Consider the following 19101-nt stretch of genomic DNA (forward strand, 5'->3'; position numbering starts at 1 on the left):
TTAGGGTCAAAATGAGAAGCAACGTCAGCCGAAACAAACTTTCTGAAATCGACGCCCAAGCAGGTCGGCACGAAATTTTATGCGTATAAAACGTGCCCGATATCCTGCTTTTTCATCTCTAGCCAAGTGATGACGCAACGCCAACTCATCAATGTCGCCGGTGGGCGACGTGATCGCTGCGACCAGGGATCCTCGAGCGATCGCTTTCGGGGGTACAATCACTTACGCGCGATTTCGTGTCTTGGCATCGGACGCGTCGGAGGCCATCTGTTGAGCTGTGTAAGGTGCGGTTGGCCCAGTGCGCGTCCTGTGTCGAGTCGCGGAAAATCTCGCGAAAGTGATCTTATCCCTCAATGCAACAACGTATTTTCAAGCTGGCAACGCATAAAATTGGGCGACTACGCCGAGTGCGCGCCGGCCTCGCCGGGCGCTGTCATGCTTGTTGCGCGTGTACATTTGACCATGCAGCTGTCCCGGCGTTCGGTTTTGCAAACTTCGGGCAACTTCAGGTTGTCTTAGGATCACAGCCCACGTGACTTCTAATCAGGGCCGGAACTAGTTCGCTGCCGTACGGCTGCCAGCGGGCTTCCAGGAACCCGAAAACCGAAGAGGCCCAGTTCTGGCGCATGCCCCACTGTACACGTCACGCGGTCACACAGACCCGCTCGTGCCACTGCTCGCGCGATCGTCGTCCTCTTCTCCCACAGCTGGCTGGCTCTGTCTTGAAAGCGATCGTCTTACGCGAAGGTCGGACGGACGGACAGTTTTCTCGTTCGGTAACCACAGAAATGCTATACGCATTTAAAAGGTGCTGTCTGCCGCGCCAGGCGAGCTGCAACGAGAGCGAACGTCACAGCCGTAGTTGCATTCTCGGCCACTTGGCTGGTGCCGAACGGCGCTAGCCGTCGGGGACGGGGCGCGTCTGCTTCAACGAGCGACGGCGTTCCAAGCGCGTTCCTCACGCATTTTCTATGCCGATCCCAGACAACAGACCCCGACTGATAGCGCCGCGGCGCATGACAGCGTCTTCGATGCACGAGACAGGCTGCATTTTCTTTTTCTTTCTTTTTTATCCAGCAGCCGTGGTATAACTGTCACAAAAGTATAGCCCCTTTAAAATACACTTAGAGTCTTGTTATGGAGTTGTTTTGGCACAGTCGCCAAAATACATTGTCGCCTTCGCTGTCGTTTTAACCTTTGTAATGATGTTTACCTGCGCGAGTGAATCAGGTAATCTGCAAGCTAATGTTGCCAAGCCACAGTTATGCGGGTCCCCGAGCACTTTCATGTGGGCTACACCAGTTTTTCGCCCGTGGCACGGGCCAACTTTTGTAGTAGTATACTTGACTTGTACAGCTTACCGCGTGCTCATATCGTTGTCTTTTCTGCCGCACCATTACGCTAACCAGGACTTTCTTTCGAATTCCACTTTTACCTTCGAAGTTTCAGCTTTTATAAATTCTCTTATTCGTGCGTGTGTATTCATTCAACGGCGACAGAATTCCTCCAGATCTGTGCAGCAACTGCCGAGAAAAGCCGCATATATGAATCTATGCTTTTATACACTGTTGCCCACTGTAAAACATCCTCTCTACAATATCCTACTAAAAGTGAGCGGTAACGCTGGTGGTGCGGCCAACTTTGTTCGAAACGGGCTTCTGCCCTTTTGATTGCTGGGCATTTCTTGCGTGCACCTTTGATTTGAGAAAGCGCTCAAATCTGCTCAATAGCCGTTGAGAGAATCCATTTCTGTGCGCCTTATGCAATAAAAACTACTCTGCGAGATAAAACACTTTGTAATTACACGACTGCGATAACGGCCCCATCGTGATCGCCGCTGTAGCAAACCGGCTGCCGATATGCCGACCCAGCGGGCATCGGAAGTCCAATGGCATCGACCCTCGCCATCGGATGTATAATAAAAAAAAAGGAACGCAATTAGGGGGTCCAACCGCCCATCCTCGGTTGTAAAGAGGCCACTTTCACCAATGAAAAACGAAAGTGTAAAGCGCAGTACAAGTGGGTAATTACAGAGACATTGGTTCCGCACCCATACTGTGGTGCCGACATGCATGGTGAGCCCAATCAATGCTACGTGTTCATTTTATTACTTCGTGACCTTGTGTTCATTAAAGAGCACTTAAAAACGGACAGGAAAAACACTAATGAGATAAACCACGGACGAGGGAGCCCGAAATAAAACGCGTTAAATCGTGCTCACAGAACGCAGCGTCAGTAATTACTACTTGCAATCAAGCAAAGGGAAGGTGCAGATGTTCGCATCTCTTTGATATTTAACATTACGGTGTTGTAGTGCATTGTTTACGCATTGTACGCAGTGTACACATTGTGTACGCATTGTGTATTGCATTGTATTACAGTGCTGTATTGCAGAAAAAGAGTATTCCGAAAGAGCAGAAGATTGAATTTAGCAAGTTTTAAAAGACATTTACTGCGCGCGCAACGGCCCAAATGCGCAAGAGTCGTTCGAAATGTGCGACGTCAGACTGACCGGAGTACCGGCAGTCAGTCAGTCAAGAACTTCAGTGAGGTCCTGAGGAGTTTTAAGCCGTTAGAGATCCCATACGGGGAGCTCCTCGGGCCGAAACCGTAGGCGACGCGCAAGTCAGGACGGGAACGTGGTGACGCTCCGCCAGTTCTTGGGCCCTCTGGACGGCCTTGAGCTGGAGTTTGAGGTCCGGGCTTTTGAGGGCTCCTTCCCATTCGGGCTCACTAGAGAGAGGGCCCTTTGGTAACGCGGTAGATTGCCATAGCATGTGCGAGAGTGAGCAATAAAGTTCTTGGCAGTCTGGGCAATTTGCCGGGATGTCCGAGTTATAGTGACTCAGTAGGCCTCGTGACGGATACGAGTCCCTTTGTAGCATTCGAAACGCGGCCGCCTGCGCGCGCTAGTTATTTTTTTGTTTTTTTTTTTCTTTAATAAAACTTGACCTTCACTTTCTCTTCGGATAATCAACCTACCATCCGCAAACTCAACGAAATAAGAGTTTCGAGGGAAGGCATCGTCAGTCTAAACTGATTTAGCAGTTCTCTTTGACCTCTCTATAAGGTGCACATGCCGGATTTCTGTACTAGCCATGTGGATACACTGTAATCCGCAGCTGCTGAAATTTGCGCACGGTACGTAGTGCGCTCCTAAGGTATCTTAACAGAGCGTCACCATTGCACCATTGACAATACCACCTGGTACCGTCAAATGCGCATGCGCGATAAAGTATGTGCGCAATCGGGAGAAAGCGCGGTAGCGATTAACGGTTGAACACTAACGCTATGCTAAAACACTCAAGTGATAAATCGTTCTAACGTTATTCATAAAGAAAGAGCACAAGTTCCACACCAATGCCAATGATTCATGAACGAACAATGCAGAAGCCACGATGATTTGTGAGAATACATACGCAAACGGTTTCAAAGCGCCCAAACGAGGAGAGACATCTTACGGCGGAAAAAAGCTAGAAACCGGTGAAAGAACGCTCCTTCCTGTCCCGTGAAATAACGAACTCCGCAACAAGTAGTGATAGGAGGAGGAGAAGTCATGGCCAACAATAACTCAATAATTTATTATTTTCATTATCGACTTCTCACGCTCGCGCTGTCCCGTCGCTTGGAGAAGACACCTGTCGAATAAGTTACGATTCGCAGGCGAGCTTTGAAAAAAAATGATAAAGGAGAGGTGACTAGAAAGAGATAAGCCAGGCCGCGGATGGTCGGGCGACACTGCGTCCTGTTCAGTCGGCCAGCGGGTCTTCGTTGAAGAGCACGGCCATGACGACGGTGCTGAAGTCGTGCACCTCTTTTCCCGACAGTCGGGTGACGTCTTGAAGGTAGCCAAGGAACTGTGGAAAGAATAAACAAGAACTGATGAGTTCAATATTATTCGTGGTTGGTCCATGGGGAATTCTTTCAGTTCACAAAACAGTTAGCGTACTTCCCGCAGAGAAGTACAGAAAACAGTGGTGCACTATAAATGCAGATGGCAATAAGTGCAGGAACATATACAATGATATGAGGGCGAATCAGAAAGTCTTTGCCCCTTTTTTATTTTAGCAAATTACGACCTTAAACGCGAAGCCAACATAGCCATTCCCAGCGGTGGACCTTTCTTGGACCGGCCCGGCACGGCACTGTTGTCAGTTGTTGAAGATGGCGGTTGCGTTTCACGCGTCAACGGCGTACGAGCATCTACGGCGTAGATGGCTATACCGACAACAACGGGAAGTCAATGCTGGACCTTTGTGAGCAACATAACCTCGTTATCGTGAATACAGTGTCTAAGTGTGAAGGGAAGATCACGTGGGAAGTGGGAAACCGGCAATCAACCATTGATTACTGTCTGATGGCAGAAGGAATTCATGATAAGTTGAGAGAAATGGTCATTGATGAGGAAGGGTATAGCAGCATAGGGAGTGACCATAAACGCATCATTTTGAAAATGGGATATGTAGTTGGGAAAGAGAGCAAGGAGTACAAAATGGCCAGTCCAAATTTGAACGCTGAACAAATATTTATAACAAATGTAGACCCTAGAGTCGAGGAAGAACTTGACAAATGGCCAAGTAAAGAGTGGGAATATGGTGAGCTTCTAAGTGTAATAACGACAGAAATACGGAAAGAGAAACAACATGTTCGTTGGAAAAGAAGAAAGAAACCGAAAAGCTGTTGGAACAGGGAGATACGAGAAGCGATCGCCGAACGACAGAAAGCATCTCGAGAGCACAGGCAGGCAATGATGGCGCAGTTGCCGCAGGATGAAGTAGCCAGTAAATGGAAAATATACCGGGAGAAAAAGTCTATGATTCAAATGCTGCTGCAAGCAAAGATAAAAGGTGAAAGTGAACGTTGGTTGTCAGAAATACGTGAGAAAAAGAAGGCCGCACCTAAAATTTTTTGGAACCACATAAAATCATTAGGCAGGAAGTCAACAACAATACACAACATATCCTAGACGAAGATGGAAACAAACTGGAAGGGGAAGCGGCAGTAAATTACATCCGAAAAATAACAGCCGAATCTTTCCAAGGCAATGACGAGGTTATATTGGAAGATAAAAAAAGCATGAGAGACCCAGGTGGAAAAGGAGCAGGTGCTGAGAAATTTCAACTAGAAGAAAGCCGAAGAGAAAATTTTTAAGCGCACAACCACAGCGCTAGACGAGGTTCCCGTTAGGCTCATTAATGAACTAGGACCAATAAGTAAGGATGCTCTGGTGGAAGCAGTGGAAAAAACTTTAAAAGATAGACGAATATCGTACAGTTGGAGACAAAGTAGAATGAATTTAATTTATAAAGGTAAGGGGGAGAAAGATAGAATTCACTCGTACTGACCATTGACCATTGCATCGGTAATATACAAGCTAGCAATGTAGGCAACCAAATTAAAGCTGCAAGCATGGGCAGAGAATAATGGCATTTTGGGATAACTTCAGAATGGCTTCAGAATATGTAGACGTTTGGATGATAACTTATTTGTTGTTACTCATTGAAATATCAAAAGTAGAAAGCAGACCGTTATACGTGGCCTTTTTAGACATTACAGGAGCCTATGGCAACATAGACAGCAACATTTTTGGGATATTCTGGAAGGGGAAGGCTTAGATGACGATTGTCTGCAGCTTTTGAGAGAGATTTACGTAGAAAATACCGTATGCATTGAATGGGAAGGGATGAGCAGCGAGGAGAAAGTTGATATCAACAAGGGACTGAGGCAGGAGCGCCTCTGAGGCAGGGGTGCACAGGGGTGCCCAGGGGTGCCCAGGGGTGCCCCTCCCTTTCCCCCTGCTACGAGTTGGATTTCGACGCTCCCTACGCTGCCGGTGATTGTCGCGCCGCTACAGGAGCCTTCCGGTGTGCGTCATGGAACCGCAGGACGCTGTAACTAATCCGAGGCCCACTGCTACGGAGTCTTTCATATAACGATCCCGTTATGCGGCCTTAAAGAGCCATTCCGTCAATTAGACAACTAAATATTCACCTGTTGGTCAGAGGGGGTTGCTTTCGCGAGGCAACCTTATTTGCCGCCGTCCTCTCTTCACTCGCCAAATGCTCGCAATACGCGTTGAATCCTGCGAACAGCGAGCGCCGTACGCGGCTGAATTTTTTAGGTTTACCTTCGAGTACTGATAGCAACAGCGAAATTGTCGCTATATATCCAGCCCATACCGATCGCTTATTGGTTGCAGAATTTCGAGACCTTTCGTTCTTTTCTTAGGCATCTGGAAACGCCGTGGTTGCAACGACAACAGTCGCTCAAGATCGTCCGCAGGATTGGCCACAACTTCCGAGCATGGCAGCAGACGAATAGACCGCGAGCTCAGCGCACAAGTCCGGAGAAACAACCATTAGCCATCAAGAGTTGGGGTACTTTTTCCATGATTCTTCCGTTTTGCTTTCTTTTTGGGGGGACTATGCTCTAAGATTGTCACGTAACGCTTTCTCCTTGCTTTTTTTCTTCTTTCCTGCATGATAGTGAAAGGAGCATACGTTGTTGTTGCCTCAAGACATCGCTTACATACTCACGAGATGTACTAGCCATATGAGAACAATTAGAAGCTGCGCGCCGGAAAAAAGAATAAAACAAACATTCACCACAGTTACGATGATCATGATCATGATTTTTGGCATTCCCCTTTTAGAAGGGGGCGATGACAAATAGACACCTAGCCTGCTTGATTTAATCATATTTTATTACATATATAGTCATTTATCTGGTGCGCCTATCTGATCTCGATCTTGACTTTTGTATTTAAAGCCTCTACCTCTATTTGGTAACATTATCTACGCTTGCAATGACTCCGGTTCTATCAATCTCTTCCCTGCTTTCTTTTCACCAATACCCTAAAGGTCTCTTACTTACCTCGACTGTGACTAGTTAGTCCTTCCATCTTCTTTGAATCCCAACGCTTCTGGAAGATGGGCACTCTCTATGAATCTCGCTGGATGAATATCTTGGCATTTCATTACGATGCGCCGAGTCGTTTACCACCTCTAGCAGCGTAACCTTGCGGACGCATTATTCAATTTATGGAGAACTGCTTTTAACCTAGCTGTGTACGGCACCCATCTATACTTAAAAAAAATTTAATCAGTGAAATAAAAGAATGAACGTATGTCGGAATTTAAGTTTGTTTTTCCTTTTGACACTAACGAACATACCCGCACACTAAACTTGTTTGTTTCCTTTTACTACTACTACTACTACTACTACTACTACTACTACTACTACTACTACTACTACTACTACTACTACTACTACTACTATGCTGCTACAACAACAACAACACCGTGGAGGTCGCAGACGCGTTTCGAGCGCCTTTCCTCACCTCGGTGTACCTCTGTGGAAACTTGATCTTGACGGCGGAGGCGATCACGGACGACGCTATCAAAAGCTGGTCCGCCTTGAAGGCACGGATCATCCTGTCGGGCACAAATAAAGAAAGAGAGAGACGCCGCTCAAAGTTTCCCTGCAGTACCACAGTAACGTGTTCACTCGTACACAGACTCGTCCATGAGTGTAGCATGGAGTTATATTCGAAAGCAGTAGGCCGTGTTCGAAAGTGAGAACGCGTATGAATGCGTCATTTCCTTCACACAAGTACCTACAAAAGTAGTTTAAAGTGGGAATAGTTATAGATTATATTAGAGAGTTTTAGAATAGGGGCGCCAAACGTTCTGGGGCCTCATAAATATAGCGTCAAAGCCACTGCGCATGCATGAGACCCAGACTGCGTTTGTGTTTTTCGTCGGGCACGCTATTTCAATGATTCAGCGGGAGTCCCACAAGGTGCCACAAAAGCTTTGCGTCAACAAACATGGCGGAACCCATCGAAGCGACGGCTCTGATCTAGCACCAAACTGGGCCCGATTCGTCGTAACGCGTGAAGTTCGTAAGCTAAGATAAGTGGCTGCGGCTTTCCCTTACTGTCAACAAACGCGTGCAATGAAGATTTGTTCATTAAAGTATGGGGTCTTACGTGCCAAAACCACTTTCTGATTATGAGGAACGCCGTAGTGGAGGACTCCGGAAATTTCGACCACCTGGGGTTCTTTAACGTGCACCTAAATCTAAGTACACGGGTGTTTTCGCATTTCGCCCCCATTGAAATGCGGCCGCCATGGCCGGGATTCAATCCCGCGACCTTGTGCTCTGCAGCCCAACACCATAGGAAGATTTTTTCATTAGGCACCGATGATTCCAAATTCGATTGTCGATTTCATGGTTAGTAGGCCTAACACGGCTTAACTTGGCTGGTGAAGGCACGTAAAGTTGGTTACACAAAACTAAACGCAACAAATTGCTGCTAATACAATAACATCTAAATAGTAATTAAACGCGAGAACACGAAAGCCAAAATTACTATTCTTATCATAAAATTGTATAGGCTGTTTTAATATTACTATAACTTTCCTTTGACTCCGCATTGGAGTATTCACTAGTAATTCGGCGCCGAAAAAAGAAGACAAAAAGAAGAAATGTCATAATCACCATGCACTGCGCTGTCTCAAGAGTTTCACTCTTCTCGTTTGAAGGCGGTGCTATGTTACGCGAAAGCACCACTTTCTAAAACGACAAACAGGTGTTATCGGCAAGAATACTGGCAGAAAATCGTCCTCTCACTCAACGGGATCGGGTCAAGCGCCTTGAAAAAACCCACGTTGACAACATCGTGGCCCTTCTTTACTTGTATGTACTGTGAAACCGGAATACCCGTGTGATGTCCTTCTAACTGTTCCCACGGAGAAATTTAATCAAATCGTTACCACCAGGGCAGGAAGAAATCAGCTCTATAGATACATCTGCCCCATCATCACCAGTCGACTTAGGAACTTCGCTGGTAAACCATCTATATATATATATATATATACACACACACACGCACGCACGCACGCACGCACGCACGCACGCACGCGCGCGCGTGCGCGTGCGCGTGTGCGTGCGTGTGCGTGTGCGTGTGCGTGCGCGTGCGTGTGCGTGTGCGTGTGTGTGTGTGTGTGTGTGTGTGTGTGTGTGTGTGTGTGTGTGTGTGTGTGTGAAAGCGATACCGATGGCGCAAGCTAGTGCCCTAGTCACCGAGAGCAAATACTGACCTACGGAGGCGGCCCCCAATATATATATTTTTTTTTTAATTTGGCAGAAACCATCGCAAGCTGACTGTCAAAGTCAAGCGCCAGCTTCCTGGTGGACTTGATGAGATAGATGCACGGTGCTGGGGACACTTATCGGTTCGCTCTACAGAGCTCTTTGAGCGTGAGACAAGTGGCTGCAGTGACGTTGCACTGATGCCAGGACAGGATCTTCGATTTCACTGTCTATGGGATCGCCATAGTTTACTCGGCCAGACAGCAGACCAAGCAAAGCTGGGAAAGTACCAAATATACATAGCTTTACTTTAGAACCAGCTCAATCGACCAAGGGTGTCCGACGGTACGTGCGTAAGCTACACGTTTCATGCCTTCGTTCGCTATTATTACGCCACGCATTCCGCTGTCAACTCGTCGTCGTAAACAAAACCTTCAATCGCACCGGCATCCTTTATGAAATTCCACCTCTCCCGACCGACTGCGCAAACCGAGATGAGAGCGCTGTACATTTTGGGGGGCCAGCGTGCGCTTGGATGCAGAGGGGACGGTTTCTCATCTCGGCTCTGCTTCTAACGCATACAGCAAAGCGCTCTCGCGTTCTACAGACGCGGAAGCAAGCGCATGCTCGGAAACACGGGACAATATCGCGGTCTCGGCTGGTGCACGTGCGCACGCTGACCGTGAAGGCAGGGAGCGACAGCTTGCCTTCCGCGACGTCTCGCAGAAGCGCTCGCTCCCGTGAACCAGAACGGCGATGTTGTTTGCGCCGAAACAAAGGCGGCATGCGGCGACAGCGAGACGTTACATGCATGCATGATGAAAGACGTACCCCCGACAAGGGAGAAAACAAAACGAATGAAAAAGCGAGACGCCCTCAGTTCTTTTTTTTTTTTTGTTCTTTATATATGCGGCGTGTTTGTGCGAGGACTGTCGCGCAATATTAAGCATAACATATTCGTCGGGACAGAAAAAAAAAAGGCTATGCGGATCCCACGCACTGTGGAAATTCGATGTAAGCGAAGCTGTCTGTGCTGTTTGCTTTGATTGACGATAATTGGCGGTGATGTTGACGGCGAAAGCTTAGTTTCTTCAACGTTTAGTCTAACACGAGAGTGCTGAGTTGATGTTAAACGTAACCTCGCGTGCGCCACTGCTGTTTGTCTGCGCAGTATACAGAACACACAGGCAGACGTGTTTGCTTGAGGCGTTGTTGTATGCCGTATTAACTTTACCTTTGATATTGTTGAGCGTCATATGGCACATTGCATCGTGGCAGAAGTGCTAAACTTTCACTAAATTATGGGGCTGTACGTGCCAAAACCACAATCGGATTCTGAGGCATGCCGCAGTGGCGAGCATCGGATTAATTGTGACACCATGCTGTTCTTAAACATGGAACTACCCTTTGTCCGCAACCGCTGTCTTGTCTATGATAGTAGCGTTTTGTTGCCTTCTCACGTCACCTTACGTACTTATCTTACATCACATGGGAAGGCACCATTATAGGCGATAAAAGCATAGCTGTTTCTGGAACATTCACACATGATCAATCTATCTCTCTTTAGATTTAGGTTTAGGATCAATGCTCTTTTTAGGTTAAATGACACAATGGAAATTACATTACCACACGTGGCGAACGTGAGCCAGGAATATATAGTGAAATTATCTTGACGCCACCCGGAAATGACCATCCCGTGTATCTACCTTCGTTCTTTTTTCTTCTTGTCTTTTTTTTTTTTTTTGATGCAGCAATTCTTTAAAGTTTTGCAAAAATTGCGAGAAATTAATGTGCAATGTGTCCGACCAAATGCTTTGGCGTTCCAGATACTTTAGTGCTTTAGTGCATAAAATGGCGTTTTCTTCGAAAAGTAAGCGGAACAACATTGCAATTTTACCGCACGTTTAACGCCGCATATCTCAGTCCAATCCTTGTGAACTCACTAACTACGATAGGTGAGGCGTAAACTTGTAAAGGCTCGTGGGACTCGTCGTCTGCTCGGCGCTTCCGGTTCAACAGATGACGGTTCCGGCTCACGATTCTCCGTTCGCGGGGCCGGTCGCGCCTTCATCGAGAGGTATCGCCCACGCTGCTAATTTCTAGAGCCTTTGGTGATCGCGTCGACGGCTGACCCCTAAAGCGGAGCATAAGTAGTCACTTAAAATAATTATTTTAGCCGAATAGATCGAACACGTGAATTAGCTATGCCTGCTGTCGCAGTTACGTGCTTATCTTGAATGACGAATCGTGCTTTCTTGTTCTCAAGCGAGTTCTGTTCGTGCCAAAGGGTGTTTTTTTTTACTTATTTCATCTAAATTTCGCTGGGCTGATTCAAACATACATGATTTAGTAGCGGAGGCACTATAGGCGGGCTGACGTGGTTCCAATCCAAGCTATTTCTTGGCCTGAATGTCTTGAAACACCATTTAGGCGAGTACCTTGCATGGTGTAGTGACCTTAATTTGGTATTCTATGCATGATGAGCTAGGTAGGTGTACTGGTAGGGTTGAAAAGACGTAGACCGTAACTTTTTTCTCATTTTGTGAAAGGTATACAGTGTAGTAATGTCACTTCCTGCCGCCCCGTCGAGGCATTACAGTGTGCATGAGGCGAGAAAAACGATAGCCTAACGATCACAAATCTGCAATGTTTTCCTTATATAGAAACGCAGAGTCAGGCGTGCGGAGAAGCCAACTGCAGTCGATGAACACTTTTAGCATGCCTCACGTTCCATATTCCACACAAATGTCACGGAGTGTCCCAAACACAAGGGATATGCTGCAGCTTTGAAAGCGTTAGAGACTTTATAACAGACGTTTTAGCGAAGCTGAAGACAGAGATACTAAGCTAAAACATGGTTAAAACATGTTTTTCTTTCTTTTTTATTACGCATGTTAAATGAAACATTATCAGTAACGTGGACAACAAGTTATATTACAAAACAACAATAGCATGATTCATATGCAAACGTCGCAATATGTATAGGTTCGCGGTAATATGACATAAAGGTTCGAAGAGCCAAATATGCGGAAAGTATTTTTAGCGGAAATTATTTTAGTACCATGAGCCTTTACCAGTATACGCGTCATCTACTTGTAAATTGAAATATGTGCCGTAAAGTAAGTAATTAAAACGTAATTAGTCATATGCTAATTACTTTATTAAGCATTTTGTCTTTCCGTAGAAGTAATGGCACCTCCATCGAGTAATTTAGCTCGAGGGTGCGTGCTATCTGCAACAGGCAAATTTTAAAACCTCAGTGCTCTTAAAAAAAAGCACCTTATTGCATTTTATTTAGTTTCAGTTATTGTACATTTGTACAATATTGTACAGTTATTGTAATCCGCATATACTATCGACTTTTATCTTGTCTGTAAACGTGTTGCCCATAAATTAACGATTTACCAGACATACATGTGATCGGGCGGGTTGGTAGCGGCAGCTGGTGGCGCAACGTTTAACCAGAGAGGACCCAGAGATATTAGATGAGGAACCGACCTTATGCTTGATTACAGCATTAAAATGCCGGAAGCAACGCAATCGTTAATTAACATGCAGCCTTTTCTTTATGTTTATTGTTTCAACAAGAACATCCATGCGAAACGAGAAAGAACTAGAGTATTGGCTTCCGAGATCGATCAAAACTTGAGCTCGCCATCTCGGAGGCCATGTCTAAAGTGTTTTTGTAGGACGAACCACCACATGTCGCAGCCGGCGTTGTTGCTGATGCTGCAGTTCACGTCTACGGTAATCTGGTATTGCGTGAAGGTTAATACGTCTACGAAAAAGTTAAAACTATTTATTAGCGTGTACAGTGCGGTCCGTTGTTAAAGGGAACACTCGAATATGCGGTTCTCACTTTGCTGGCGCCCCAGCTGGAAGTGGCTGCGGAAGCAATCTCCGTGCATTGCACGGGTGCGTCGAAAGCAGTCAAGAGCTACCAGCCACGAGCAATTTGCTGCAAGTCTAGACGATTGTACACTCGTCCGATAGGAAGGTCCGGACATGCTTTGCACATCCTTTTCCCTTTACGCGTTTCCTTTAACAGTGGACAGCTCTGTACATATCATGAGTTCTCTGTGTAGTCAGAGCACATCATGAATAATGTGTCAATTAGATGAAGGCGCTGCTGTTCCGAAAACTAACCTGGAAGAGTATATGAAGAAAAGCAACTGAACTTTCTCTCTTTCATGAAATTTCCTGGACCACGCGGATTTCTGCCTAACTGATATCTTCCACAAACGTGCCTGTTCTGTTCTTTTTCGGTCGCCTCGCGGTCCATCTCCAGGTGCGCCAGAGCGCGCTCGTGGACCTCCTGCCGGACCAGGTAGAAGCCCTGCAGCACGCGCAGCATCGTCGAGTACAGGTCCTTCGGTTCGAAGTTCGGCTCGTTGTGGCCTGCAAGCAAATACGCACAAAAATATTAATGCCCGTAATTTTGTGACACAATCTACGCAGTCGTGAACTTTTCTAAAGTGATCGCGCTAGCCCCAACGAAAAGTTTATGCATTGGCCCTCTCGGAAACATTCCCGTGAGGCGACACTGGGATTAGGCGACCTGCTCCCATTCTCAAATTTCATATTCACTCCCGGAATGTGTTACTCCCTCTTATTTCTTCCGCTTTTTCTTTCTTTTTCGCCCCGTATTATTTTCTCAAATTTATTTTTGGCGTGCAGCTCATCAGAGATGCCTCGCGCTACTGGCTACGAGCAGAACCCAGGAGGCTATGAATTGTACAGTTTATCACCTGCGGAAATGAAATTCTGGCAGAAAAATCATTGTCGACGTTAACTCGATTAGCATTCAGGCAATTCAGGGACACACCGTATTTCTGAAGACATATTTGTTTAGATTTTGTGGAGGTCATCCTGAGATTCCATTGCTTCGGCTCTATGCGACACACAATCTCTCCGTGATCAGCGCTCTTGCTATGAACTTCGCTAACCAGGACTGGCCATGACTACGATGGCACGATGACGGCTGTATGACAACAACGCTGTGACAAAGAAGAAATGGCGAAGAAAGAATGACGTCAATATAATACCGCGAGCGTCGTATGACGAAAACGCTTCGAAAATTGGGATGACATTTGTGAAATGATGACGATGACACAATGATGACAGCGAGAAAAGCAAGATGACGGCAATGGGTTGACTGCGTGTGAATGACGACGATGGTATGACTAGGATTGGATGACGAAGCTGGAATGACGGCGGTAGAAAGACCCCGACGGCATCGCAATGGCGGTGTGACGAAGATTCAATGACGGCGAGTATATGACGACTATGACATGACAACGGCGGCATATATAATCACTATAGTATTGAATGACGACAGCACGATTACGATGAAATGACGAAAAAGCAATGACGAGATAGAGCACTATACTCTATCAGAGTATAGTGCTCATATAATTTCTTAGAGAGCCATACACAGGAGAACAGACCCTGCAGCCCATGCGGTGCCATCTGCTTGCGAATTCCGCTACTCCCTTAGATCCTCGTGGCCTCCGAGATACGGAGGCGCGTGGAACCACTGACCCTGCAACCATAGAGTTTCTCACCATATTACCTAGAGAGAAATGCGGTGCCACCGTCTATGGGAGTTTTTTAAAGAGCGCTGTGCCATCATGGGAATGACGGTATATCGGTGTGCGAGGCTTGCGTTGGCTGGTATTGTACGAGGCTTCGTTCATCTACATTACATCTTTCAACGAAGTTTGCTCACCTACAATGTAGAATCAAGCGAAGAAAAGCACGAACAGACGACCAAATGTTCCAAAGTGAGCGGGAATCTCGTCGTCTGCCATTCAACTTTAGCGGCCCGCCGATACTTTTTACGTTTCATATAACTGTACATATAGTAAGCGGTCCTCCTAATTAAACAAACAATGTTTTTGTGTGATAATAACGATAAAACAGCTTCTTACGTCCTCTTTCAGCAGGAACATTGTGTAAGACCAAACGGTGCTTGCCAGGCGCTTCTTCAAGGCGTCCCGGCTCTCCGAAAACGATGCCATTCCGAAGTCACATTCCCATACAGGCCATAGCGCAGCAGCGCCAGATATCCGTTTATTGAGAAACCCTACGCCTGCAACAGAGCAACACTGAAAGCAGTACTGGCTCGTGGCGTCATCTGTTGAGGCGGAAGCCAAACGTCATAGCTCCGACGTAGACTCCGAGAGAGCACTGTCCCGACGATGTAATCTCGAAGGCCACAGTTCAAACGAAACCTCCAAGACGCATAGCACGGATGAGATTAGGGTATCTTTCTCTTCTAAATGGTATCTTTCCTTCTTAAATGGAACGTGTCGACTCTATCGAGGCCCCATAGAGGCCATTTTTCTAGAGGCCGAAATCTCGGAGCCTTTAGCGACTGTATTTGACATGGACTCCAAGACCTCCTACCCTATGCTGTTTTCAAAGCGTCAGAGGCCACGCAATCAAAATTGTGTGATGCAAATACTGCATTGGCTAAAGAATGACTGGATTGTTTAACTGTCAATATTTTATACGACTTCTTTATTTCTGTATTTAACTAAGATTAAAGCATGAAAAAGCATAGGGACTAATAATACTGCAATCGATTCTCGAAAGCGAAACTGCAGTAAAGAGGATTAATTTGAGACAATAAAATAACGCCTCAAGATCGCTAGCATGTTTTCAAAAATTATAATAATCACAAAGGCCAAAGGAGAGAGGTAGCCTAAATCTTGGTTCTACTACACCTCCGCGGGAAAGCTAGAATAAGACGATGATGTTTTGTTCGAATTCTCTTTGAACAGGTGGGGCAACAAATATAGTCACCTAGCCTGCTATACCTAATCAGATTTTACATATGTACCGGTTTAGCATTATGCGTCTTTCTCCTTAAGCTTCTTTCTGCAATAAAATGTACGCCTGTAACGACTTCGGTTCTATCAATCTATCACTTGCTTTATTTTTCCCCCGATGCTGTACCAGGGTTGCCAGATTTGGCTACTTTGCGCCAAATTGGCTACTTTTTGAGGTTGTCGGCGGAGAAAAAATGCCTTGGCTACTTGGGTATTTGTTTGGCTGCTTTTGAAATAGCTTGATTATTGTAAAAATTGGATAGAAATTTGTGTAGCTGATATTATGCAGCAACATTAGCAAATATTTAGGCCAACGCACGACGACGACACTTCAAATCTTTTCAAGCTGGTCCATCATCATCGTCAATCTGACTCGGGCGCTTTCATTTCATGCAAAGGATTTCCCACTGGGGACGTCACAGCGTGTTCCATCTTCGCATTGACATTCCGCGACAGGCCATCCGCACATTGGGCTGGCAGCCCGCTGGCAGCCAGACAGCTAGTGCCGGTCCTGATGGGAAGTCAGGGTGAGGTGGGATCCCAAGACAACCCGTAGCTGCCCGAAGTTTGCAAAATCGAACAATTGGACAGCTGGTCGCGGGATAAATGTAAACATGCTACCAGCATGTCAGCGGCCGGTATGGCCGGCGCGCTCTCGGCGTAGTCGGTCCATTTATGTGTTCCCAGCTTGAAAATATACAGCTGTATTCGGGAATACGATCACTTTTGCGAGATTTCGCGCGACTGGGCATCTCACTTTGGAGAGCGTAACAAAAGACCTGCGACGCGTCCGATGCCAAGACGCAAAATCACACGTAAATAATCGCGAAAGCGATCGCTCGAGTATGCCTCGAGCTCTGACATTCTTCGAGAAATGTGTGCCAAGATTAACTCAAACATTTACACCTGAACTGGAGCTGTGATTCTGATTTGTGATAATATTCTAGTCATATTAGGTGCTGATCAAAGCGCTCTTAGCTGTAGTCATTTATACACGTTTCATAATATTTTTTTTCATTTTCCTACATTTACTAAAATCAGCTTAAGTGTTGGCTGTGGTAATGTCTTCAGAGTTGCATAATAAACGAAAATGCAACGTTTTTCCATAACGTGGCTACTTTTTTGGCTACATTTCTGTATGTGGCCAAAGTTGGCTACTTTTCTGACTACTTACCGAGATTTTTTGGCTACTTTTCACATTATGGACCTGGCAACCCTGTGCTCTACACGTATTTCGCTTATCTCGACTGCTGACCAGTTAATGCTTCGATCTGCTTTCAACCCTGGCACTTCCGAAAGGCGGACTTTTCCTACGGGCCTCGGTGGGTAAATGTCTTGGCATTTCATTACGACGTGCCGCGTCGTGTGGCGAGCTTCCTTTCTTGTTTGCTTTTTTTTTTTTCAGCACACACACTTCCTCGCCATGTTGCGAATACTGCTCCGGTATGTTTTTGTCCTCGGGCAGCTAGCGCGGGCCTCAAACAGCAACGCATTTTCCTGTGTGTTATCGCCCAGAATTTCCCTCCTTGTTTTTCTGGCGCTGAGCCGTGCTCCCTCAAGGGCTGCAGAAGATAGCGCCAACCTCTCCTATTCCCAATGAAACACTTCTCTCTCCTTATTTCTTTCTTGCCGTATTTTGAAGCTCTCCGCGGCCTCTTATGTTTCCATTATGTGCCCTTCCTTTTTGATAACTCCAGGTTGTCCACTTACATCACAGGTACTCTGTGATTTAAACTTTCAATCACCCATATACGTAGCACACACACAGCGCCACTGAGTTCCTGTGAGCGCCGTGTGTGTTGAGATATTAAACGAGAGAGAAAGAGGAAAAATCAAACGGCATTATAGTATAAATTTTGTGTTCTCTTGTCGAGACGTTTATTCACGAAAGGTAAGAATGCGACCGTTTCAAAGCATTTCCATCAGCTTAATCATTGCTGTGGTAAAGCGGCCCAAGTGGTAAGTGTTCACTTCACTTTAAAAACAAAGAAAGTAAGAGGAATTACTGCTGACCGCACTATAAAACATCTCGCTACATCTGTCAACCCTTGAATGACGGTCAGCAGTAGGGATGGAGTTGACAGGAGGGAGAGAGAACTAAAGGAATGAAACTATTTACATCTGCGACGAGATACGAGGGCGAATCGGAAAGTATTGGTCCCTATCTTTTATTAGCCAAATTAAGCTACATACATGTAGTTACAAGTATACGTACTATTCTACATACCTTACACCATCTTCCAACATAGTCCCCCCCCCCCCCCCCGGTTCATCCATTTGTCCCATCTCAGCACTAAATATCAGAAGCCCATGTGGTAGAACGTGTCCGGCTGACTGTGGAACCATCGTCGGAGTGCTCTCTTGGATTCATCGTTGCACGTGAATCGCTGTCCTGCCAGGAAAATCTTCAGCGACCGAAAACGTGGACCACCTTTCCCCATACGTGGGCTGCATTTCCCTGTGGATTGCGACGGGCGTTCGTCCCCTGCTCCATAGAAAACGAATCACACTTCCCCGCTCGTACGCCGTGGAAGTGTGAAGCACAGCCGCCATCTTCAACAATAGTATCCCTGCATATCGTCACGTCATATCGTCATATCGTAGTGACGTATAAAGAACACAGCAGCAATACTGTGAAAGAGGAAACTAACTTTTATTGGGCGAACCTGTGCCCGCAAAACAGGCTACGCTCAAAGAACGGCGACAGCGGCGAACACAGTCGGCGATCGTCGAACGGCTTTTATACATCAGTCGTCGAACGTTGCAGAGTAATCGCTGGGACCCGCGTGCTTTCCACAGAGTTCTACACCATTCGCGTCGCGATACATGCAATCAGATTACACAAGGTTCGGCGACAACAGACAGGGGATAGAGGCAACGATAACATTCTAGAAACTTCCGATACATGTAGGCGCGTCCTGCGCTGAGCGATAACATCTCTTAGACGGTAAAAGCGCTCCCCCGTAAAAGGTAAACGAGTTCACGTGTCAATACGCTCCCACAGGTCCCTGCGGCAGCATATACAGGGGGCGCTATTCTGGACATTCCGCCATTTTCTTCGATGCGTGACGTAGCCGCGACGCAAACAAAATGGCGCTGGTGGCCCCGTTTTGCTTACGTAACGTGACGCCAACTTGACGTTTGGCCTAAGAAACTGAAATGAAGGCACTGA

The 19101-nt window shown here is 46.4% G+C and overlaps 1 protein-coding gene across 1 annotated transcript in view; it reads right to left on the reverse strand.

Annotated features, from left to right (window-relative positions):
* Positions 1-3559: 3559 nt before the first annotated feature.
* LOC126518727 (cyclin N-terminal domain-containing protein 1-like) overlaps positions 3560-19101 on the reverse strand; it is a 231454-nt gene continuing 215912 nt past the window's right edge. The window contains exons 5-7 of the mRNA XM_050168499.3: positions 13344-13494; positions 7340-7433; positions 3560-3857 (exon numbers count right to left, since the gene is read on the reverse strand). Of these exons, the coding sequence (XP_050024456.2) occupies positions 3750-3857; positions 7340-7433; positions 13344-13494 (353 nt within the window). The 3' untranslated portion in view covers positions 3560-3749. The remainder of the gene's footprint in view (positions 3858-7339; positions 7434-13343; positions 13495-19101) is intronic.

Source organism: Dermacentor andersoni, chromosome 3, assembly GCF_023375885.2.
Source record: "Dermacentor andersoni chromosome 3, qqDerAnde1_hic_scaffold, whole genome shotgun sequence".
NCBI classification, from domain to species: domain Eukaryota; kingdom Metazoa; phylum Arthropoda; class Arachnida; order Ixodida; family Ixodidae; genus Dermacentor; species Dermacentor andersoni.